Below are 26,275 nucleotides of genomic sequence, written 5' to 3' on the forward strand. Positions count from 1 at the left end.
CTTTTTCCCAAAACCCTCTTTTGAAAATGTCCCACAAGAAAACCGTGGAACAAACGCAGCTGCAAAACGGTGTGAAGTGAATTCAATTATTGCCAACTGCTACCTAATCACCATGACTTCTGTTCTTCCAGCAGAGATGTACAGAGCGGGTCGCCTACAAAACGGCGACCTAGCACACTCAATGCCGTTTTTAGTGTTCGGTAAATGCAAGTGAAAAAAAAAACAAAGGAAAAGTGATTTTCCACCTCCACGAACGGTGCAGCGAAAGTAATCAAATTCACCTCAACGGTTGACCAACAGTTCAATCTGGCGCACTCCCGGTACGCCGAATGTCACGTTTTCTGCTGGCCACATAACCCACACCCCTGCACCGGACAGTGGGGCGTGGGATGTCCATTTTTCTTCGTGGAAAACTTTCGCAACATCGGGCGGAACGGGCGCATTTATACTGTGGTTTCCCGATGAGCCTCGACTCGGTTTTCCTTGCTGCCTTGCCCGCGGAGACGTTTTACCGGTTGCGTTCCTCTTCCCAGCCAGTCCCAGAGGTGGGGAAGGGAAATTAATTTCCACCAGACCACGGTGCGTTGCTTTCCGTCGGTGGTCGTTTTTACATGGTGCTTTTCTACCGATGTCCCCATTCTGGCGCTCGTCCATCCACGTTTGGGCTATTAGTTTTATTCGGTGCTATTCTTCTCAACTTAGTTTTCCCTCCACCCCCCAGACACACACACACTCAAACGGAACATGGTTTCCATCTGTCTGCTGGTGGTGTGGATTTTTCTATTGTCGTCGCAGTTAAAAAAAAACCTTTCCCCCAGCAAGCCGAGGAAAAACTTTTCCCATAGGGCATGCCCGGGCATGCACACAAATGGGACGGAAAAAAAACTACTGCTGCCAATTGCGTACGTAGGCGGTAAACGTGCTGCTGGAAAACTACTTCGCAGAGTGATGGAAAAACTTTGGCCTCCCGCCGTGCGCGGACCCGGTCGGCGGACGTTCAAGATGGGAAAACTGTACCGCGAGCTTCGGTAGTAAGTAGGGAAGAAAAATGAACGAAAAACAATCTTACCACAATCAGCCAAAGTAAAGGGGGCGCAAAGGTAGGGTGGAAAGAAACCAAGGTTGGGGAGCAAGAAACAATCATTTAAGCGAGCAAGTGCTGAGATGTCTGGAAGGGAACCGCGGGACCGCTTTCCACTGACCAACTGGGGAGGGAAATAAAAACTGAAACTTACTCCGCACCCACGGTGGACACAAATTGAACGCATATGTCAGCCATTTTCACCCGCATTCGACCCGGTTCGCGAGCGGCACGGGATGGGTGAAGATGTCGGGGAAATTTCTCGCCAACGGTCGAATCTAATTCCAACCACCGCCCGCGGGCGTACGGGCGAAAAGCACCGACATCGGAGGAAACTTTTTTACCTCTTTTTGTCGATGAAAGGACGCAACAAGATGTGGCACAAGTTGACCCCTCGCGCGTGCACCGCCTCGGTCCAATCAGGAAATAATCAGGTGATTTACGCAGATTCCTCCGACGCCAACGTTTGCTGCCCATCGGAGAACCGGACCAACCAGCCGCCCCGGAGAAGATTAGGATGGACGATTCGTTAGGAAAGATTATGATGAGAAGTTCGTTCGTTCGTTCGTTCGTTCGTTCGTTCGCTGCCTTCCTTCCTTTTGAGTCCCGTCTGAGGGAAAAGGATTAACTTCACCAAAGCAAAGCCCGGACCCACTGCCTCCTTCCACGGAGTCTCGCGGGAAAATGAAAATGTCAGCGAAGAAGTTGCCTTTTAATAAGTGGAATCCGAGCACGGCCGCGTGGCATCCGACGGCGGGGGGAAATTGGAATCGCAACGTTGCCATGGTCAAGCATGAACGCTTTGAAATTGAAACTTTTATGAAAAGGTCCCTGTGTAGTTGCGGGCGTTGGAAAAAGAAAATGCCATCTAGCAACATTGTTGTCGAGGCGAAAGGAATTCAAATTGTGCTCCGTTCACTGCAATGTATCAAATAAGGCACCAATAATTTTCATTCAAACATTTAATCATCAAATTGTACAGTTAAACATGAAATTAATTGTTCAATTTAAATTCTTCTTTGCTAAATTGAAAAAGTTAACACTCAATATTTTTGTTAAACCAAACTTCTACCTGATCCATTCAACATTTTTTCAAAGCGCATGCATTCATCATTTACATTCATTTATGCTACCGATTATCTACCGGCTGTTGCTTCAAAGTTCCGGAAAATGCCCACTTCAACCGGTGGATTAATAGGTACCTCTTCTCCCGGCCCTCATTGCGCACAGCCGTGCTTTGCAAGTCACGATACGGCGTCCGACGCGACGTCAAACTTCGTCGCCTTTCGCGGGCCCAAAAAGACGCACGGACGCCCTTGGTGATAGCATACGATTATCAAGCAGAAATCACTGCCCACCTCCCGCTCCCCGGTCCCCCTCATATGGCGGGGCCAACAACGACGGATCGTCTCACCAAAAACCCCTCCAATTGACGTCATCGTCAACGGCGAAACGCGCAAAAACTAAACAAAATGAAAATATCTTTAAACCAACGGAGACATGTGACGCCGCGTGTAGCACTGGGAGCACGCCGGTTCACGAGTGTGGCGAGGAAATTCTTTCCCCAAAATTATAGTATGAACACCTGGGGGGGAAAGAAAGGGAGAAAAAATTCGGAAAGAACAACAACTGACCCTCGCACGGGGAAAGTTTTTGGAAAATTATTTAAAAAGAAAAAACAAACAAACCTTACGAGCGGCGTGTTGTGTGAAAGATAAATGCAAAGTGTAAAGGATATGAAAACAATGTTCATTTGCGTCACGAGCCTAATGCCGCCCGGCAGTGGAATTAAAGTTGATAAATGTTTACATACCGTAATGGATTGAATCCAAACATGATAAAACATGACAAGGGTGGAATGTTGAAGCGATTAAAATTGCGTATGCATTAAAACAGTCATTCAATGGTCAAACAATCTTCCAAGTCAAACAAGTTTGTTAATAAACTTGTGAGTAAAAAAAAATAAAATGCAAAACCATATCTGCAAGCTACTACGAAAAAATCAAGCATCAGGGTAAACACACTAAATTGATGAAAAATCATTAAAAACAAAAACAAAAAGAAAGAGCAGATAAAGAAGATCAGTAATCACCCTTCAAATGCCAAGCCACCGTGCTTTCATTGCGTACAGATGACGTAAAACCGGTCGGCAGCATTGATGACAATTTCGCTGTCATCATGTCGTTGTAATCGGGTTTTGTGGTTTACGTGACATGATTAAAATGGGGAGGCCTGTCAAATGGCTTATTGTGTAGGCATTCTTTCCCCCCCACCCGAACGCATGAGAAAGGCTGCTAATGACGTACCAATTAACACGCGTTCAGGGAACGTATTGAGCAAAGTCCAAAGTTTACGATTGGTAATCCATCCAGATGATGAGACTTTGGATGGGATTTTGGTAAAACGGTAAAATTATAGACTAACAGCGCACATTATATGACTTTTAAAATCTTCAAAGTGTACATTTAGCGTGGCATATTCTATATCTAGAGAGCCTTTACTCAAGAAATATTGAATTTAAAGACACCTTCTAGAATATTTGCACGATGAGTATCAAGTTGAATGCATGAATATATTCATACATATTATCCAGACATGCCACCATGTGCTCTAGCTCTAAGTTCTCCCAGAACCGACGTAAGAATCCCCGACTCCAACGACGCATCGTGAGACGGCAGAAAATCTTGAAAAATCACCTTCCGTATGCAGTGCGAATGCATAATTTTTGCTTTACATGCCTCTGTGCGACAGGTCCACCAGAAACGTTAACCAAACGGTGCCTGTCCTTCTTGCCAGCCTCCGGGCGACCGAACACAGGGCGACCATCCGGGGCTAACGGCTCCCGGAAGGCACATACTGCTACGTGAGCCTCCGGACAGCGAGGCAGGATTTAGCAAGAAATATGGCACACCGTCCACGGATGACACCGTGCGCATTAGCGAGGCTGTCTCGGGTCGAATGCAATGGGGATAGGGAGGGTGGGAAATGTGAAAAGAAACCCGTAGGAAGCAACGGAAAAAAGTTCGTCATGGAAGATGATTTCATTACCTGTCGCGAGAAGGAAAATCCCCGAAAACGAAAATGACGTTCATACAAAATTATGTTAGCAATAAATGAAGATATGGATGTTGTGATAATCTAAAGGAAAATAGATTGATATACATTGGTGTAAAGCTGGATGAACACCAATTATTGAATTGATTAGGCTATAGTTATAAAAATCACAAGAGTTATATATAACTATAATAAATACACAAAAAAATAAACAAAATAAGACCTCAATATATTTGATGGTTGTTTTATCATTGACAAAAGCTAACTTTTCACAGCTGAGAGATGAGAAATTTGAAAATTGAATTTTTTTTCCAAAGTATTACATTTTCACTTCTGTCCTTTGATATGTTAAAAGCTAAACAATAGACAAGAAAAAAGAACATAAAGAAATCGATTTGTATTCGTTTCCCGTAAGTAAGGTCTTTCAATAGGTACTTGTATCTAACGATTCCAATAGATCCTACACAATCCTTTGCACGAGAAGTCACTTTTCCTCCCATCACGTCTCGCAAAATTGTAACCATGTTTTGCTCTTGATTCTTTTCAGGCTACCCCGAAGAATTTGCCCTATTAGTCGTAGACAACATATGGTACAAAACAAGAAATCTTCCCATTCACGCAATTTAAACGAAGTTCAATTGACATTGAAGGGTATCAGCTTGACTATCAAAAAAATTGCTTTTGCAACTTCCCTTTCCCACTGCCACAATAAAGGTACCATAAGAAAAAAAAATAAAAAAAAATGCAAAGTGTACCATTTTTTGCGGATGAAACGGAGGGCGCTACGTCAAGGGGTGTGTGTTAGAGTGAAAATATCCAGTTTTCGGTAACAAATAAATCTTCCCATCGCCAGGCTTTCGGTGACATCTGTACGATGCTATAGGATATAGAATTGCTAGAAATAAATGCACTAACAAAACGCGTGACGGTTTGACAGTCTGTTCATTGTAGGATAAGATGACTTTGAGCTCTTCTAGCCTCTACTCAATCCGCTTAGAATATCGCCGATTCCGTGACGTCAAAAGTGCGGCACCAAAGAAGTTCTGGCTGGCAAGAACCTTTACCTTAAAGTATCGTTCTCGAAAAAAGTCGAAGTTTTGAAAAATTCTCATACCCTTAAGTGACATACAAAGACGTGAAAGAAAATTCATCCAATATGCATGAAAGGCAGCTTACACAACAACCTAATCATAAGCCTATCGCTCGCTCCACATCGTTCTAGCAGCGTGTCACTATCACCTGTTGCCGCAAAACGGACAGCGTCTACCGAACAGATGCCAGACGGCCGAGCCTGCCAAATTCAAGGACACTCGGGCAGAAAGGAAACCACATTATTATCCTTCACAATGTGCCAACATTGTGCGCAAATGAATATAAAAAAAGAAAACTTCCCTACGTGCATGTGTGATTGATCGGTGATAGAATTCCGGCTGACAGCAACATGTGGTGGCTACATGTATCCTTTTCGGAGAAACTTTCTTCCGCATTTTTTTTTTGTTTGTTCGAAGAAAGCGAACCGCCCTACTAGGAGAGATGCCACCGTTTGCATACACGCAGCCTATATTCCTCCACGTGGCTGAGTTTCGTTCAACAAAAATGTGTGCATATGTGTGCATGGTTCGATTCCTCCACACTGCCACATACACCCCGAGGCCGAACTACTACCGGAAGCGGATGGCTATGGCGGATAAAGTAGGCCTGGCCGTCCTTTGGGAGACGCCATGAGAAAGCAATTTTCAGTCTCCACGTGGAAAATTTCCCATCCATCTATTTATGCATCACTTGCTGCGTGTCCATCCAATCGGCAGCATCTACTCAAGCGGCAATATTGAAGAATCATCTGATAGGTATATCCCGAAAGAAACGCTCATCATACGGTAGCCGCACTTTCCGTTTTAAGCATAAGGGAATGTTTGGCATTTAAGTAAAAGAAAACATTTTCCTAAATTATTTACAGACGTTTAGCTTCAAAAATACATGACATCAATTAACGTTGACTGCCAAGCGTTTTTAATACATATTTTTAGTACAAAATGTTTATAACATTTGTTAAAACGACGATTTTCGAAGGTTAAGCCAAGAGAAGCTCATCAGCCCTTTAAACTAATACAGTAGCGGATAATTTTATTACGGACGTTGATTACCACGCTGCTTGAGTACATTTTTTAGTACAATCCACCTTTTAATTGACTCAATTTGGTTATAATATTTATAACACCAAAGTTTTTTTGTAAATCAAGGAAAGATTAAACTTCTTGAAGCATGCAAGTTAATAATGAGTTTTGTTTACATCTATATTAGTGAACTACCATGCTAGTGTAAAAGGCTGATGTGTTGATTGCTGCTATCACCCACCAAATAGGTACCATGAAACTCAACATGTTAAAGTTTAAGAGCACTTTAAAAGCGCTGTTTATAATTGTTCATTGTTTGAAACAATAAAGAAACAAAACAAGTATAAATCAAAAACCCCAACCCCTACCGTAACACATTGAAAAGTCAAACGAATGAAGTACGAATAATTGTGACATATGTTAGACAAATTTTCTTTTAATCAGCACCCGGATTCGGATAAGTCTGAATCAAGTTGAGGTAAACATTTTCCACTAAATAGTTCAACGAAAGCAAAGTACGTATCTTATGGATACACTTTGAGCTATACATGCGAAACCATTTGTTTTTTTGGATCTGACATTAGGATGAAAAAGCAGACACTCCGAACATATTACACAAAACCTACTTTAAATGTTTCTAGACAATTCAATCTTTAAAAACCCACACACACACACAATCCGCTTTTGAAACAAACGCAAAATAGAATGAAGTCTCCTTCATTTGGTTCAGAGTTTCACGACGATTGTGCCCGGGAAAGAAAACCGAAACCGAATGGATTTAGGAACATCGATCCTGGTGCGAGCGTCTCACTCCCACTGTCCCAATGCCCGAAAGAAAAACAATAACTATTTATCACGCAACCACGCTGTGCAGTGTGTCCTGGGAATCAATAAAAGGCGAGCCGTCCCGAGCACCATTCCGTTCGCCGAGCGGAACAGTGCACTTTCCCAACCCCAGGGAACCCAACCCTCGCAGGAAGAGTGGGGGGTGGGGGGGGATGAGCGAGGCAATGTAAATTAATGGATTCAGTTTCTCTGATCCGTTACATTTCGCCCTCTATGATAGTTATTTGCCTATCAAACAGCCTCGGCGGACCGGCTGTTTGCGCTCGTGGCTGTTCTTTCCGCCAATAGTGGCGGGGGATTTGCTTGTTCGTGTTGCCTACCCGGTGGGCTTAAATGGCACTTTGGCACGAGACGTCCACGAGTTGGCGTGGAGTAAATTGAAATTGTGGTAAACATCTACAGCGTATCGGTATCGAAACACAGCGAAAAATCGAAAAAGAATGCAAACTTTTCTCATTAAACTCCCACGCAGGGGAAAGGCGAACCGTTTGAAGTTGATTGCAAACATGTAAATAAGATTATTGATTAGAAACCTATCGACTATCTAGTACTGTTTTGCTCTATTAGAAGAACCACTGTTAATGATTATCATTTATTTGTCCTAAAGTCGCTAACGAAACGGAATCACCATCATGCAGTCGTACCGAAATTCAATCTTCCCTGCCAGCTAATGATTGCTAATCAGCGTTTACTATTCAGAGCCAAAGTACCATACCGTGAGCTATGAACAGGGCAGGCAAAAAGTCAAACGTCAGCAGGTTCATCCATTCGTGCTGGCTTGTCAAGCGACTCGATGGTCGCTACGGTTTTCCTTGCGGAGATTTTGTTGGCTTAATAGCGCTGATGAGTGTATGTGTGTATCTGTTTGGTTTTCTTGCCATCCTGCCTGTCGACGTCCACCCATGCACGTAATGAACGACGAACAAGCTAATTAGACATTTCATCGGCCATCCTCGGTACAAAGCACCGGCCGCCTCCATCGCCTTCGCGTCATCGCAATGGCAAGCTCCCGCCCGGACGACGAACCACAGATGACCGCCGGTGACAGCCGATTGAGTCATATGTTTTGCCCACCGTCGGCCAGGGCCGGGCCAATTGTCCTACTTTCGCCTGGGTGGTTTCAAATGTGTCGACACGTATGCAGCGTCAGATCTTTTCTTCAAGCAGCGGCCAAAGTCGGTGGAAAACCACGTGAACCGTGCGTAATGGCCGTCGGTTGACGTATGTCCTTGGAGAGATCCTTGGTGTATGGCATACGATCGGGTTGGTCTAACCATTCGGTCGTGTGCCAGGGGAAAGATAAGGAATATATTGAAGGATAAATCCTTTCATATTGCTCTGCCCGTACGGAGGTGGTCTTACAGTGTCGCAGCTCGTTAGGGGCTCGCAAAGGGTGTCCGATGTCCAGCAGGAGATAATGAGTAACAGGACGCTGTCGAGCTGCTGCTGATGGAATGGAAATCCTAGAAGCATTTTCCCAGTTCCATGGACTACACTTTTTTAGTACAATTTAGTACAACGGCTCTATACGATATTACAATGCAATAAACAAATATTTTACAGTCAGTAATGAAAGATAGTCAATAAACTCAAAAATTTCAACAATTTATAATCCACGTTTTCAACCCGTGAGTATGCTGGGGGTGTCAAGTCATTTATGTATTAATTTAATGTACCATCACTAAATTGGTGCTGAACGTATCCCAAAATCGTCCGAAATGGTAATAAACCCATTCTTAGCAGATAGTTTTATCTCTCCTCCCCCACCGTTATGTTCATCCTCAAAATGTCCTCCACAAAACGCTTCGCAACCGATTAAACATGCCGTTTTATGTACAGCAAGCATTAAAATCTTCCTCCCCAGAGGACATGCGCCGCTCAAACGGTACTCCGACACCATTTACACCATTTTATCTGATTATTAGCTAACTGGGTGAACGCCGGATCTTGTGTTAATAACGTACACCATGTCGCAGCTGAAGGGACACACACAATCACCCTTGTGCTCCACGAGGACATACACGTGTCCTATTCTTCCGACAAGGGTTTTCACGCGACGCCCGTGCTCGTGATCTCCAATTTTATGTCCTGCCCGGGTCACGCCACGATCCTATCGCGCGTTTCACGTCTAGCGACAGACACCACCGAAGAAGGCGCTGCCGGTTTGCCAACCCGACGCTTGTTAGGCGGGTAATTATGGTGGCAATAACCAAAATGCATGGGACGAGTTGTTGGCGTCTGTTGGCGTAGGCTTCGACGGAAAAAAATGCGGATCATACGAGGACGAGCGAACGGTAAGGAGGTTGACAAAGGAGTCTTCAAATGTATAGCCTAGCGCAGTGATATGTAGTTCTCCTCCCACGGGCTTGTTGGGAATTGAAAGGGACTCATATTTCGTTCCGGCACGGCAAAGACAGCAAGTCTTGCAACATGAATATATTTCAGACGCAATTTACCGCATCTTTGTGTTATGGTCCTTACGATTAATTAGCGGTGTCTATTTCACGAGTCTGTGGGTTCTAAAATTGCAAGATTTAACACGTTGACTGCCACGTCGCCTAAAAGTGGATGACAGCAGCAATAAGTTCTAAAAAGTGTTTGACCCATAAATAAATTAAAATCTTGCATAAAAACAATAAAAATATTAAAATCTCATTCTTTGGCAAGCCTAATCTTTGCTTGGCTTTCAAAAACCATCGGTTTGATACATGTTATGAACAATTTTTATTTAAAAAGATTGTACTAAAAAAGTGTGCTAAAAACGTGTTAACGGTTAAAAATTTACGTTACATACAATATATTTATTTGAAAAAATATTTTCTTGTACCCTAAACCCCACTGGATGTAAGCCCACTTCCTACAACAACATTTAAACTTTACATATATCACAATCCAAAATTAAAAGCGACTTCAAATCCACAGTGCTCTTCAAATGTATCTTAAAGTACCACAACCCAACCACATCCCAGCGGGAACAGACGCTCGATTGGTGTGGCTGCCGTAACGGCCAGAAGCAAAATGACGACACGGCGAAAAGACAACGACATCGTTGATTAAAAATTCCTTCAGAAAACCTCACTTTTCCTACTTGTCATAATTTTACGCTCTAAAAATATTCAAACTCAAGCGTATCTGTACCACCGACGGTACCGAAATGTGGCATGACGGATTGGCGGTTGTGTGTGTATTTTTTTTTCTTATTTGCGGTCCCCACTTTGTCCTATTTGATTTTTATTTTCAAAAATTTTGCTTCGTCCCACCGCGTGGCGTGAAAAGGTAGCGACTGTTTGAGGGTTGAAATTTAGGCGAGGACGAGTTTTCCTCGCCGGTGTTTTCTGCTCCTCGGGACCGTTGTCGACGGACTTGTTGGAATTTTGTTTCACTCCTCCACTTGTCCTGCGTTGGCGCTCTGGTGAAGGGCGACATGAATGCGAGAGGTGCGAGAGTGCGAACATACGACATTTTCCACCCCGACACGCACGTACGGTCGGAACCCCCCAACCTCCAAGCCGGCTGATGGCAGTCGGTGGTTTTGATGTCAATGGTTATGTATTTCATTTTTGCTAAACCTTGTAAAAGTGCGGCCCATCCACCACCATCCGTCATTCGTCCCGGCCGAGCGGAACTATGCGGGCCTGTGCAAGTGAAAATGCAAAAGGCCTGCTAAAACGGAACCACTTGTTCGAGGGAAACCTGTCCGCTCGGGAAGGGGAGTATTTGTGGAAAACCTTACACGAGGCGGGCAACAGATAACCGCTCGGTCGCTTCGACGGCTGCGTTAATCGGAAAACTCGTAAACGAATGCAGCAAAACAGTGTGCGAGCGTGTGTTTGTGTGTTAAACTCGACTCAAATGTTGCCCATCATCGCTGCAAGCGTATGAAACGATGTGTTTTAAGTTATTCGTCTCACGCGCTTCAAAATTTACGATGTCACATTTTCAGCTCGTTCAGCAGCGAGGCCATCTTTTCGCGGCTACCAAATCATTTGGAATGAAAATAATGATAATTTTTACAGCCAATTTGCTTTCCGACCGTTGAGAATAATTTATTTCAACAATTGTGGCCTCATTAGCGTACTTCTGTTTCTCATCATTTTACAATCAAAGTTTAATCTACTTCAAATACTCGCACTCGGGTGTGTGGACAAGAATATTTCCTTTTCGTCCAGTAACATTTCAATTGACAGAATAAATTTCAAAATATTATGGCCAAGCATAATCATATAAACCAAGCAATGAAATATCAGCATCCGGCAGCTTTTATTTTGGTTGAGTAATAAAAAAATCCAGTTAAAAAATCATACAAGTAGAACGATAGTGAAATTATGCGGAAACTCGCCTTCCCTTTCGGTAGTGAAAAAGAGTTTGCCACACCAGCACACACCAGTTTTCCGCATTGAGGTGTCTTTTGAAGTTTAATTCAAATCTCCTCTCCCGGGAATACAGACTCTACTATCGTTTTGTACTTTTTTGAATATTTTTTCACAAAATTCCAATGTTTATTACTCATGTTTTTGATAATTTAACAGAGCATTTTGTTTACTTTCGTAAGCTAGTTTTGAAGTTTTTTTTAAATGAACAAACGAACGAATGGGAACAAATTTTTAAACAATTGAAAACCGATGTTTACTGGAATTTTTAACATTCGGCTTGAAAGGTATATTATGCGAACCAGTTCAACAAGCAAAAGACAAGATGGCATGGTCTTGTCAGCAGCATCCTTTCTCCCGCTACAACCCACCAACGGTCATTGTACTGTTCCACAACCGCCATTGGATTGATCGACTCCTATTTGCAGGCCAATCAAATCAACATAATTGGCCAAATGGAACCAGTCCACCGGAGAGGAAACGAGGAGCACATTGCAGGACGGAAAAAAGGTACCCAAAACGGTAGGAATAAAAATGATAAGACCACATTGCCGATGTAACACGGGCAAAAAATGGCCACCCTTGGCTCCCGGGCACTTGATGGAGACTTCATAAACCAGCGTTTGTTCTCGGGAACATCATACGCGGATGAAAAAATGGTACGTGTGTTACGGTTAATAAAGCATACATTCGGGTGGTTCGTTCAGTTTGAGCGCCATACACAAAGTGTGTTAAAAACGAATTCAAAGCGTACGATTGAGTCTTTTTTTATCGGTGTATGTGTTCTTTTGATTTTTTGTTACCCAAATTTGAGCACAATCCACTCGAATCTTTCTTGTAAAAATAAAGCTACAAAACACTGCTTGCTTGTTGCACAACGTGCGGAACCGACTGACTGCCTGAGTAATGGAAGCACAATAATACTGGTTGTGCATGAAAATATCGGTCGGTTACTATTTTTTCCCCGACCCGGGGAACGTAATCGTACGAATGTAACGCTGTTCTCTGCTCAATCGATTGAGATCTTTCGTTTTTCTTTTTCATTAGCTTCCACCTTCTTATCATATTTGGGATGGTTTTGGGATGAGTGTACCTAACGCGCAAAGGCAAAGATGGGCGGAAAAAAACGAGAAAAAATAATGAACAAACATAGTTGAATAAATAACGCAGATTGATGGCATCGAAGAGGGTTGAAAATTGATTTTTAAGTATGGAAAAAATCTGTTTGATAGTCACTCAAATGGACATGTTTAAGAGAAAGGTAAAATCATTCATTTTTAAAATCTGTGCACAAATTATACCATCAATTGTAGCATTTCTTCTCGACCAAGGGCACGTTCCACTGACCACTCCAGGTCCCCACCACCCGGCAGCATCTACCTTCACCGAACATCAAATGGAAAAACGATTCCATTTTCCATCAGCAGCATTTGTGTTGTTTCTGTTCGCTTTTCTTTTTAACCCCGGGGCGTCAGGGTTGGGCGGAAAGCAAACCACAGCCGAAATGTGAGTATCCTGAACCTGACAAGCTACGGCGGTATCCATATCGTAGCAAACCTCGCCGGGAAAATCCGAATACCCGAAGGCTTTCGTGAGAATGAATAAGTGGAGCAGGAGCAGGGAGTTTAGCGTGTTTTCTCTTTTTCACCTGCGCTTCGGTGAAACAAAACGGTTTAAGAAAACATTACAAACCATGAAAACACGCAACGAAAGGTTTTCGAGTATGCATGGTATGTGATGAATGTTACTGTTTATTCACATTTACTTCAGAAGCTCCCGAAAATATTGCCGCGAGATAAATTGTTGATGAAACAAACTATCTTTTCTTTCTTATATCCTCGCTTGGCAGGCACAAAAGTTACAAAAATCTCAAGTTTATCAAGAGCAAACGGTGGAAACCCTCGTCCTGCATTGTTAGGCAAACTTATCGATGCTTTAAATCATTTCATCGATGATCAAACTTTGCCCTTTTCACTCAAACATCGTTCCACAGACGATGAGCGATGGTAAAATGGCTACCATTCCATTCAGTTTGGTGTGAAAAGCGGTTCCCCAGTGTCACACTGTCACGCATGGAATCGCAGTTACAGCTTCTTCTAGTTTGCGACGCCGACCTGCAATTGTCCCACCCTCCCAGACATGTCAGTGTTTGCTCGCCGTTGGCTCGATTTTGTAAAGTTCGATACCACTTACCTTGACTGCGTTCCGGCGCGACACCGAAGGTGTTTTGACACCTTTCGCACGTTTGCCCGCCGCTTGGCACGCACGCCCCGGCCCAAGATGAACCGAACCCGTACAAGGCGTGGAATGTACGCTCGAGAATGGTCGAAATGATTCGCGCGCAAAAAGGCGTCGTCACAATTATGCTCCGACGCTACCTTTCGGGCCGCATTGTTGTGGAACACAGGGCACCGTTGACGGAGTAGATGGGCCACCGAGAGGTGCGGGGGGAGGGGATGAGGACGAAGACGAGGGAGGCGGGGATCTAGGTCAGAACGTAATAGGTAAAGCTGCACAGAAATGGAGACGAACGGGGGCCGCGCCTAACCGATGGTTCCTAGTGGCGGTGCTGTTCTAGTTGTATTTTCTTGTTCACTTCACAAACTTCGAGCCTTTCACGTGCACAAACTTCTTTAGCATCGCACTGCTATCATAAAACTCATATGATTCTTTATCACCAAAAGCAACAAACACAATATAAGTCAAAAGGAGATGTATCTTCATTTAAAACAAGGAGAACTGCACTACAAACCCACTATGACACTGTTCGGGGAAAGTTCAACAAGCCTCACTTAACAATTTCTGAAACTATTCTTTACTCTTAGTCATACAGAGATTTTTACAATTACACCTACTGAAAATCGCAAACGATTCGTTTTCCTTTCATTTCCACAATGTATGTATCATTTGTTCGTTTCATTTTTTATTTTTGCTTTATTCCTAACCTAGAAAAGATTCTTAAAGATAGCCTACTACACCCCTTTTAACCTACACTTTTATGCAGAATACAACGACAACAGCATATGACAAAAGATAAGCAAACAAACCAAAAGTTTTCCCAGAATATTCATGAGACATCTTCAAGATGAAAATGTAATATCGTCGAGTAATAATCGCACCGTTCGAAAAAATATTTTGATGGATAATGGAAAGAAAACTCTAGCTAGAGTTTAAAAAAGAATATCGGTAGCGCAATCGTCATGAAACTACCTAATAAATTATCCATATTCCATTAAACATTCTAAAGGTATCGAGGCTAGACCATGGTCTATGCAAATTTACAAAACACGTAAAGCATTTTTGTAGCCGTTTCCATAGGCGTGTTTAGTTTCGGAATAGAATTGGAAGAAAATGATTCCAATTCATCGAGGGTAATAATTTAACGAAATAAAGCTTGGATCGCTTCTTCAACTTGTCCAGTACATGTGACTACATGTACATTAGCACTTCCATAGGTGTAGATCGATCAGATTTAGTTAGTCGGGATACACAGGCCTAACTATGATCATCATTTCTATTATCTCGTCAATCACGAAGCAATCAAGTGGCTGAGCGGAGTAAATAAAGCTTCATAGTGAGTAAAGTTGTATTTTGAGCTCTTTAATCGACGATCGTAACTTTGGAGTGGCAACATACGGTGAGCTTAGCCACAATCTTTCCGGAGGTTCCAAACTTTCCACACTTTTCTTTTGTCAAGTGTCCCAGAAGTGTTGGGATAGTTTTTATCGTACACATTGGGGGTTGGGGAAAAAATCGGTTCGTGTATCGATACCATGCCAGACGGAACCAGACGTGGTCACGCAGCTAAGACTTCTAGCTTCTTTTTTGCTATCTTTTTCGACCAATCCCCGACAACGACCAGGGCGACGACGACGACGCTCTAACTGGGATTGATTAGGTGCGATAATGTGTGACACAGTAAGCAGCCGGTGCTGCTGCCGTTCGGTGTTTGCCAAACTCGCGACAGTCGAGACAATTTTGCTCCATCAGCCGGTGGAGAACGGCCTGCGCACGACGGTTCCTCGATACATCGCCTTCGACCGATAAGAGGGCGAACAATCTTTTGGTCGGGATTTTTCCCCCCCTGTGTGTGTGTTTTTTTCTCTTTTCGTTTGCGACTCGACATTATATCAACCCGGCGTGTTTCGCGCCCCGTCTTTTGGGGCGGCTACCACTTATCCACGCAATTTACAGGTTCACGAACGTGCGTCACTGATAGAGCGACCAGCGTGTGCCATTCACGTCCGTCGTTGGTGTGTTGTTTTTTTTTTTCTTTAACCCAACAACCCGCCAGAAACCAGAAGATTGTCTGGTTCATTTAATGTGTTGCATGTGAGATTGAAGAGCTCATCAGCGAAGAAGGAATGCTTTTCACTGCGGACCGTGAGGAAACCGTGTGATCGTGTGCCACAGAGCAGGCCGTGGAATAATAATGTCCGATATATACATATATGATCACATGGCCACCTCTAGTGCTCGTCGTTTGCTCGTCGTTTCGCAGTATAGTGAGCGTACCGGAGATAACGATGAATCTGGCTGCGCGGAATCCGAGAAGATCGCACAGACCATCATCATTATCATCAGCATCCGTGGGTGCAGCATCACGTCCAACCGACGAACACACAGACATGCGAAGTATAGAAAAGGCCAACCTCTGCTACCTGCTCCCCGCATCCGTGGACCGCTTCGGGACCCGCGTGGTCGTTTCATCTGGTGGGAGTACGTTACGCTCCTCTATGCAGATGAGATAACACGTACGTCCCGGCCGCCAATCGAATCGAACAACAACAAGCAGGCAGGAAAGTGCAAAGGAAGGGAAAGGTGCGATAGTGATCTTTCCGAAAACCCAACACGCTGTACAACCGGACGCCACCGCATCGCGAATAAAGAACAGTGAATGAGCCCAGCGCGGCCGAAGCTCGATCGATCGTTCGATCTATCTATAGGAGAACAATGCAACCGGTGGAAGTGTTGGTGTTCCCTGCATTCAACCGGTCCACTTAAAACGTCAACGATTTGAGCTTCTCCTTTCGATTACTGCAGGCTCTTTCTCCAGCACTTTAAAGTGTGCGGAATCAAAGTCCACTCCCGGCGTGTTCATCGACGGGCAAAGGCAGTGTTACAGAAGGAAAAATGCACATTCTCTGTAGACGGAGAAGCAACGGCAGCATCAGTTTCCTCGTTCGTGTTGTGTGCGGTGTGTTTGCTAGTAAAAATATCCGCCACCATTCTGCTCTCATCAACGTTCGACGTAATTCGACGTACGAACGTAGCACCACCGCCACCGTGTTTCGGTACCCAACGCAGAAGCTGGTGGAAACAACAACGGACCGGGCGTGTATTTTAAAACGGATCTTTGGAAACATAAATAATGTTCGTGACTAATGTTCGCCAGTTGCCGAATTCCCAACCGTATTCAGCCGACAGCCGAGTAATACGCAAAACACGAAATTACTGTCTTTAAACATGCTTTATCTGCTGGAAGGCAAATGCTAGAGCGGGTATGTATGTATATATATATATACGTACACGCACACCAACCGTACGAAAGGTGGAGGTTTTCGCGTTTCAGGTGGATGATGTTATTCGAAGCCTGCCGGAGACGACGGATTGAAGGAAAACCGACCCCAAACGGAACCTGCCGGTACGGTTTACCGAAGTAATTCGTGCACACAAACATACGCACACCTGTGCCATCTGGGGGCCTCCACGACGTTGTGTGTGGGAACAGAACATGTGGCGCCTCGCGGGGGGAAGGAGACATGCCGGGCGCACGGGGCGGAGGAAAACAAAAGCCAAAGGGTAGTACCATTTGAAGTACTATCTACGACCTTGTGCCGCCACCGAAAGGTCTGGTCCAAGGAGACACCGGGGTGGGTTGGGAAACATTTTTAATTGAGCGCGGGCTTTTCTTTTCAGGGTCATTACTTGGGCCCGTGGTGTAATGAGTCGGGGATGATCGGAGGCGGAACGGTCATTTGTGGATGCTTATAGACGATCGTTAGCGCTGATCGACCTCCGAGGTGTAGTTGAGGGAAGCGATCGTTTGCTGTTTTGGCGTTAAAAAGATGTGCGTGAAGGAAAAGAAGATATCAATAGACAAACAAAACAAAACCCTAGAACGAAACCTAAATGTTACTCGAAAGCGAGACGTTCACCGGACCGGGCCCTGCGGGGGTTGGGGTATGTGCGGTTTTTAAGCTTCGCTTCACTTCATCCTCACATACAAAAAAGCGCGCACAGACACACACACGCACACACACGCACAGACGCTCGCACAGCATCATCGCCATCATGTGGCGGCAGGCGTCACGGCCTACGGCGCACCGGAACGAACGGTAATCAGCACTGGAACCGCAGTGCCTTCCCCGAGGTGCGAAAAACCGGGCAAAGAAAGCCCCCCACCATTAAACCCCTACCCCCCCCTCTCACACTGTTCCAGGCCAGCGCAGGGCCACTCGATGCTAACACTCACACTGCTTGACGTGATAAGGCCCCGGACTCCCCCCGCTCCTCCAAGGGGCAAGGGTAGGGAGTACAGAGTGAGCCGTGCAACACCGTGGCGGTGCGGCCCAAAAGCACCCTTAGATCTCTCGTCACGCACACGTCACGCGTTCGTGCACGCTACCCCCGGGAAGAATCCGGATCGACCGGAGGTCCAGAAACGGTGTGGTTCTACGGTCTACGCACCGCAACCGCAAACGGGAACGGAACGCGAAACCGGTAATCGCGTGAACATGAACGTTCGCGACCAATATACACTCGCGCGGGACGTTAAACGGGGACGTAATACCACACGACGACGTCGACGATGACGACGACGACGGTGACCGGTGCGAACGAAGCGACGCGAGAATACTGACTGACGGACGGCTGGCTGCGAATTCGCAAACAAACTCTCCGGCACGGACGGTCGGTCGGACAGAATTGGCATCGGTTCTTTGCCTGCCAGCGGCGGCGGCGTCGTCGTCGTCGCTTGCTTTGATGGTGTTACTACACCAACACCACCAGCACCACTACACGGGGGTACACTTACCGTCTCGATATACTCAGCACTCGTCGGTCGGTCACTCACGCGATGTAACGCGCGCGGTTCGGATCGGAATCGACCACGTTCGATGACGGCCATACCGCGTGCGGCGTTGACGCCCCTCTCCCTTCACACTGGGGGGGAAAATTGACGCGAACGGCCACGAGAGAAACCGACCGAGGGAAATGTCCTTGCCGTGAGTAAAACTCGCTGATGAGCTGTTCAGCTCACACATTGCCGTAAATGGAGCATCGTGGCGGTTTGCATGATGATGTGCAGCAGGCATAATTTTTTTCCGTCTGATTTGTAAATAAAAAAATACAAATTAAACCTACAACGATAACAAAAATATATGACAAAATGAGATCGAGCATAAAAAATTTAATGCTATAATAATGCTATAATACAAAAATGAAACCTTTCCGACAGAAATGTACAAAACACGCTAGGAAATTCAAAAATTTTAAAATCATATTTAAAAAATCAACAGGTTCAAACCGCCCGATATTCGTCCGGAGCTAGCCTTAGAGCAACTTTGTAGTATCCCTCGTACACCACCCGCTTCCGCACAGACCGTACCGGAGCGGCCGGTGGCATAAAGTAAGATAAACACACGGCAAAGCAATAAAAATAGCCGTCACACCTGAGCCGTGTGTGAGACGGTTTTAAGCCGTCTTTAGACGAAGCTGCCTGCGGAAGGAACCTACGTCCAACGCCGTTTGCTCTGGGGATGCCGCCAGGGGGCAACGGGGCGGTGTGCGAAAGTGACGGGTGGCCAACCTGTGGCATGTGGTGGATGCACGTTCACATGTTCAACCAGTACGAACAACGATGCGACTTCCAGAACCTGCTCACACTCTTTTGCGCTCGCACGTTCAACAGGCAGACGTCTTTTGGCACTCAAATATGTTGATACGGTGGAAGAGGAAGCTGTGAAGTCTCCCCCCGTATACAGCTGGTCAACGCGAGACCACGAACAGGACCGAACGGTCAGCGTTGAGCGGGATAACTACCAAAAACGGTGTGCCGACGAAGTGAGTGCAATATCGATATTGTGGTGAGACATCGCATCTGTTGAATGTTTCGTCGTGTGCCGGATGTGAAAAGGATGCGGATGCGCAAGCGTACGTATTTCTACAAAACTCTATAACCTTCATCCGGTTTTTAGTTCGTGTTGGGTGGAATACGTTTAGGAAATGAAATCCTCACATTTTGCATTTAAAATCAATTTAAAATCCCACTGTGCGATGAGAAACACTTGAGATAATAATGTATTGTGATGGATGCCGATGCCGCCTATTGTATTTGCACCAACCAAAGAAAATAAAACCAAGTAAAATAAGCCGAAACCGAAGAGAAACTCACAAATGTTCCCCCCCTATGGCAGAGAGATCAATTTCCCCATCGAGGGGAAAACAACTCTTCAACGTGAAAGTAATCTTCTCACCAACATCAAGGACCATACTGAGAAACTCGTCTCATCGGACGATTCATAAACTTCCCTATTTTACAGCATTCATCTCACTTTGATGCAACAGTTTTTCCTCTTGCACTCATTCACACTTTCCATCGTGAAAAGACGCACACACACATACAGCCACGCATACCCAAAACGCAACAGCACTGGAAATATTTCACCATGGAGGCGCCCGGTGTTTTACGATGCGGAACGCATGGTGCTTCACGGCGCGCCACGATTAATTGCCCACGTGCGGTGTTTGTTTATACGCGTACGTATATTTGCTTTTATTGAATGATTCGATACTTTTCAACATCCGGGATTTGGCGGTGTTTATTTGGGGTGCTTAAATCGATCGCGGGTTGTGGTGTTTATATTTTAGAATGGGGTTTCACACATCCTACGTATCCGAGGGATATTTGAACCGCGGTGGCGTCGGCCGCTACGATGGATGGAAATTAGGTTGAAATAGTGCACATGATTTTGAGAACCACCGGTACAACAAGTTTTGTATCGATTTTTTAATGTGTAGATCATTTTACAGTTTGTCAGCATTGTTCAACTGCTCATGATTAATGCATGTTTATAATTGTAAGATTTTTTCTTGAGAGGGGCAAACTTTCCTTTTTTATTTTGTTTATATATAATTCAATTCTATTTTATACGTTGCTCTGCAATTCGTTTTCGAATCTACTTTTTTGAGAATTATTGTTCAATAATTATGTTCAAACATAGCTGCATAATTCTCTTTCATAACAAAATTTTACACCCTCACGAAAATGTTCATAAATTTCTTTGTAACAGCACCGTGTTTTACATTGTGATCTTTTTAATTTTGATCAAGTTTGATTAACATCCTTTTTAGATTTAATTCACTCTCGACAGCACTTCCTTCACCCATGCGGCATGCACGCGCATCTCCTGAAGCGCTCCCGGATTGCCTTGGTTGCAGGCAAACTTCTGGCCGAAGCTGGCCAACCCCAGCAGCACGTACTCCTGCAGACGACCCTCCTTCAGCACCAACGGGCTGCCGACATCACTGACACAGTTCGGTTCGTGATCGGCCTCCTGTGCACAGAACGTTCCCGACTCCGCGGTGACGAAGCTGAACTCCTCCTGGCACGCCTCCAAGTCGAGCACGGTCAGCCGCACGAACTGCAGCGCATCGGCGGCCCCTTCGGTCGCGTAGTTCATCAAACCGTACCCACTCGAGAGCACCTGCTGTCCGACGTACTGATCCTCGTCCGCTTCGGGCAATCGCGCCGCATAAACCCACGGCGGCAAGCGAACCGGCTCGTCGGTGAACCTTACCACGGCCACATCGTTGACGAACGTCTCCATGTTTAATCCCTCGTGAACGGTGTACTCGAGGGCGGTAAAAACCTGTCGAAATTTGTCGTCACCCTCCAGCAGACAGTCTGCACCGAGGTGGACCACCACTGAGCTGCTACCCTGGACGCATTGGGCCACGGTTACGACATGTCGATCGTCAACCAGAGCGCCGCTGCAATGGCGCGTTTCCTCCTCGCCGAACTGTACCACCAGTAGCGCATGGTGCGGGAACTGGCCAGCGTAGGTGGGTCTACCGTTTGCCGTGACGTTCACGTTTCCGGTCGGCGTACACTTGTAGCCGTAGATTTCGGCTGCCGGCAGAATGCAACCGAACAAAATTACCAACAGTGCTGTCTTTATCTTCACTACCATGTTAACCATAAACTTTCCCGCTCAGTACTGTCCACCGGCGAGTTGGAGATGCTCTTTTATAAGCGCAATCGGTAGAGATAACCGGATCATCAAGCCCCAGAAAATGAATCTTCTATTTGCACCTTCGGCTGAGCGATGTGATTCACTTTTTGCTGCCTCTTGGCGTCCACTTGAAAACCGGCCCTCCAAGATTGTGTACTAACTTCACAGACAAAACACTGCAGCGTTAAGTGGCCGTTTTGTTATGATTGCTTTTTCCCGGCAACCGCTGTTACCAGGGATCGAGAGTGAAAGTTTTGTTATAAGTGAATTAAGACAAATATTCCACGCAACACGAATTAATCGGTTTGTTGTGCGTGTCATGTTTTCATAAGCGTTATTCGATATTAACATTTGGCCTAAGGTGTGATCATTTAGAAAATCATTGGTTGTTCAATTCATACAGGATCATCGTGAAGATCAGATGTTATTGGACATGGTTCCGTAAGACAGTATTGCATGATACCGACAAAAGTGCATGGCTTATCATATTGTCGAAAGAGAGGTTCTTTCCTATCTAACCTTTGTTTCTTTCCACCAAACTACAGGACGTATGACTAAGCGTAGAGAAAAACATTTGAAAAATTGTGCCTTTCAAATGCCGAGTAAAATTGAGAATGTCTTCATAAGATAAAAAAAAAGTAATAAAAAAGTGTACAAAAATATGCTCATTTTAAAGCCTGACTCTCATAGGAAAGCATTTTTATCATTAAACCGTAAAAGAGATATCACAAGAAAAAAAATCAAAATTGCGTCCAATTGGTACGCTATCTGCAATTAGCGTTAATCAATAAAACACCTGACGGAAAAGAAATCCCCATAATTATGTTGGCCCTTATTAGAAGAGAAGACCAAAACCAGTTAAAATCATCATCTCGATTACCATGGGTTAACGTTTCGGATAGAACTAGAGTTTTACAAAACCATTACTATTACTACACAAAATATAAAATCATTCTACGAGTACAAATCATTAAGGTCTTTCAGGAAGCGTTTGGTGCCTTTATTCTCTGTACAGTGTTGAATGAATTTTCTTCAACACAAAATTATGTATGTCTATGCCCATACGTACAGGCAAGGAAACAATAGCGAATAATTCGTATATTAGCAACCGATTCGATAAATTCACGCGTGGTCTGACCCTCAATCATTTCGTGAATGTTAAGAATATATGAGAAACTACAATTTCATACAACATGAAACACAATTTTTAGCGAGTAAAGGATATTTGTAGTATGATTTGTCTATATACTGCTCAAGGCCACGAGGAAACTGTCAATTAATAGGCAGAATAAATTTCGAAAGTATTTCGATGGTTTGATATAAGTAGATCATGGTAAAAACAACACGTTTTTTTTTTTAATTAAAAGCAACCCACTAAAGGTACTGCAAAACTGGGGAAGATTTCTTCGAGAGCTCGTATACTTCGCAAATAATGTTTTTTCAATGGTACTTTTGTGCTCCAATTCATCCAAACGTAAAACTTCCACCCCAGTCAAACGGGGCCACTAGGCTATTTGTTAAATCATTGACCTCAATACACCTTAATCCTATTCTTATTTAGTTAAAATCTTTTTTATCAAGAGGTATTTTGTGGTTAGTCAAATTATCCCGTACGAAGGCTGGAGGCTTTCGAACAGTTTCGAACAAAACGTGTGTAACAATACCCTATATGCCGGTCGGTCAATAGAAACGAACTAGGTACCTTTCTTGGGATGATGCAGGCTTTCCGCCACTCCACTTATCCAAATCGTCAATTTGTCGCTTGCGCATTCGCTCGACTAGTAGGCGTTGTGACTGTTAGAAATCGTCTAATGGATGCCGATTCCGGTGTCGTCGGATGCAAACCCGGCCCAACGCCACTCATTGAATTGCGGCGACTTCTTGGTGTCCGGCGAGGTTCCGTAGGTAGTACGCTGGCGCTTTGCGACGTTCCCAGTGTCGTGCAGTCGATGCTAGATCTTGAGCTTAGTCTTCCACGTGGCGTCGTAGGTGTATTCGTCACACTGATGGTGGCATTATTAACAGTTTGGTGATGCTGCTGATCCGCTCCACCACCACCACCATCGTCACACGTTTTCAACTGCTGAAGACGTGGCGAAAGTAGCAGTGAAACAGACTCCTCCATGATCGGTCCATCCAGGACGCTACGGTCCAGCAGTGTCGTCCCATTTCCGTGCTCGATACTTTTGGCCGCCTGTTGTAGCTTCTGCTTGCGGATCTTTGTCAACCAGTCGATGTTTTCTTTGAGCTTACGCTTTGCTGACCCACCGGCACCAGTTCCGTTGCTACCGGCGATGCCGTACGATTCCTCCAAGCTACCGCACGCGGCAATCACGTTGACTAGATGTGGTGCCTCACCGTCGATGACGAAGTTTGGTAGGTTTATGTTCAACGTTGGGGAAGCGCATCGTAACGAAAGGGAACAGGACGAGGTACCTCCTAGCGTTCGATCGTCACGATCCGTCGGGCGTGTGTTGAGATCGGCCGTACCGAGCGGAGATTTGCATGGTGAAAGACCAAACGCTTGCTCGTCGCTCGCCTCCAGAATAACATTCAGACTGCGCGAGTTCGACGAGCTCGATGCGATCTCGAGTGCCGTAAAGCTAAATGCCGATTTGGAGTTGGCCGGACTGAACAACCGTCGACCTCGGCACTCCTCCCGATAGGGTCGCTTCACTGGTGGGCATTGGCTACGATCGGCATTGGCTGCCGTGGCGCCCTCCTCCCCGTCCTGTGACATTGCGGTGAATGTTCTTTTAGTTCTCTCCGGACCACCGGCGGATCCTCTAGGGAGGCCGGCCGTGGCCAACCCTGAGGTTTTCGGTGTCCTAGTGGGTTCGTCCATTGTGCCCGGAGTTGTTTCATTACGTCGCACGAGTCCCCGCACCGAGCGAGGTGTGAATGCAAGCGATTTTAAGCGCTCCTTTTCTACCTTCTCCGTTCGATAGGAATCGCAGTACTCGGCAGAACCCCGTAGCTGCTGTTGAGTGTCAAAATCCATATCCGCTGGCCCGAGACGCCACACCTTGTGTCGTGCATCGTCCGAACAGGTCACGATGCGTACATCCCGATCGTTCTGCATCCACGCGACGCTGGTCACCTCGGCCGCATGGCCCAAAAGCTTCACCAGTGGCTTCGGGTTGTCCACATTCCAGATGTAGCACTGTTCGTCGCTGGATCCACTGATTAGGTATTGGCCGTCCGGGCTGAGCGCAGCCTTGACGTAGAATGTACCGTTTTTAAAGCCACCGTAGCGTTGTAATGGATTTCCGTCGTACGTGGATATGTTGTAGCAGTAGATGTAATTGTCCATACAGTTCACGTACAGCCGATGGCGCCGCTCGTCTATGGTCAAGTTTGTGAAACCCTTCAGTGCGGTGGTGCCGGCATAGGAAAAGCTATGCTTCGGGAGTGGATCCCGTTGGTGGCTGGTGTAATGACGCCGTGTGTCCCAAACCTTCACCACGCCATCACCGGCGCCACAAGAGATCAACGTATTGTCATCCTGAAACACCAACCCGGTAATGCTGCTGCTACAGCCTTGCGCCGGAATTTTCGGTGTCTGTCGTGTTCGCTTCCGATGCGAAGCAGGTGTTCCGGGTCCTCCTGCGTGTCCACTGTAGATGCAGTTGTCTGCACGTGGAAGCATATTCGCACCAAGCTGCGCCCGAACATCCCAGATAATGATCGCACCGTCCCTTCCACCCGTCGCAAACACCGCGGGATCGTCCCTGCGAAACGCGACCGTTTTAACCGAGCGCGAATGACCACGGAACGACTGCGTGCTGACCATCTCGGACTCCGTCAGCGACCAAAGCTGAGCCGTATGATCTCCGGAAGCCGACACCAGCTTCATCTCACCCGGCATCCACTCGATGTCGAACACGGCGTTGTAGTGACACTGGTGACCCTCAAGCGCCCGCTCACCGCCCGGTTCCTCGTTAACCAGATTCGTGTCCTGCACGGCGATCTTGCCATCCTCGTTTGCGATCGCCAGTATGTGTTCCTGGGCGGCACATTTGGCAAACTTTGCCGCCAGTATCGGTGGCGATGGATTGTAGTCCGCATTAAACGTTGACGGTGTGATACCCTTCCAACTGTCCCGCTCGTGGACTTGTAGTCGCATCAATGAGGCATCGTACTGTTGGCAGAAACCTACCGAGTAAAGGGCGGAAAACGCGCAAATCAAACCGGCATTCAAGATACCAATACAAGAATTTTCCTGTGACGACGAGCACACGATCGTCACGATCACTTACCGTTTCCGGCTTCGCGGCGGAAAAGATTTAGCACTGTATTCATATTGAGTCAAGTGGACGCAAAGATGCTGCACTCCATTCACACTTGCAATGAGCTGCGTTTGGTCAGACAGATTCGGCAAATCAGATTTCCCGCTCGCTTTCCTGTTATCGGAAACATATCGCGCGCAAAAGAAAAGCGTTACTGTCAGGTAAACAAACGAACGTCAACAAATGGCGCTTCAAAAGATGTTCAAATGTCAAAAATTGTAGAAAAAAAAACGACGCAGATCATCATTGATGACGATTAAGAAAATATCGTAAATGAAATTGCTGT

General features: G+C 45.6%; 2 protein-coding genes across 2 annotated transcripts; both read right to left on the reverse strand.

The window, feature by feature from the left end:
- Positions 1–20,821: 20,821 nt before the first annotated feature.
- LOC131294574 (collagenase-like) lies at positions 20,822–21,658 on the reverse strand. Its single transcript, XM_058322618.1, has one exon. It carries the CDS (start codon positions 21,656–21,658, stop codon positions 20,822–20,824), a length of 837 nt encoding a protein of 278 aa, XP_058178601.1.
- A 1,399-nt stretch (positions 21,659–23,057) lies between these two features.
- On the reverse strand, positions 23,058–26,138 carry LOC131294767 (protein lethal(2)denticleless). Its single transcript, XM_058322849.1, has 2 exons — positions 25,960–26,138; positions 23,058–25,855 (listed from the first exon to the last, which is right to left on the reverse strand). The coding sequence occupies exons 1-2, from the start codon at positions 26,000–26,002 to the stop codon at positions 23,451–23,453; spliced, it is 2,448 nt and encodes an 815-aa protein (XP_058178832.1). The 5' UTR covers positions 26,003–26,138; the 3' UTR covers positions 23,058–23,450.
- Positions 26,139–26,275: the final 137 nt, after the last annotated feature.

Source organism: Anopheles ziemanni, chromosome 2 (genome assembly GCF_943734765.1).
Source record: "Anopheles ziemanni chromosome 2, idAnoZiCoDA_A2_x.2, whole genome shotgun sequence".
Lineage (NCBI taxonomy): Eukaryota > Metazoa > Arthropoda > Insecta > Diptera > Culicidae > Anopheles > Anopheles ziemanni.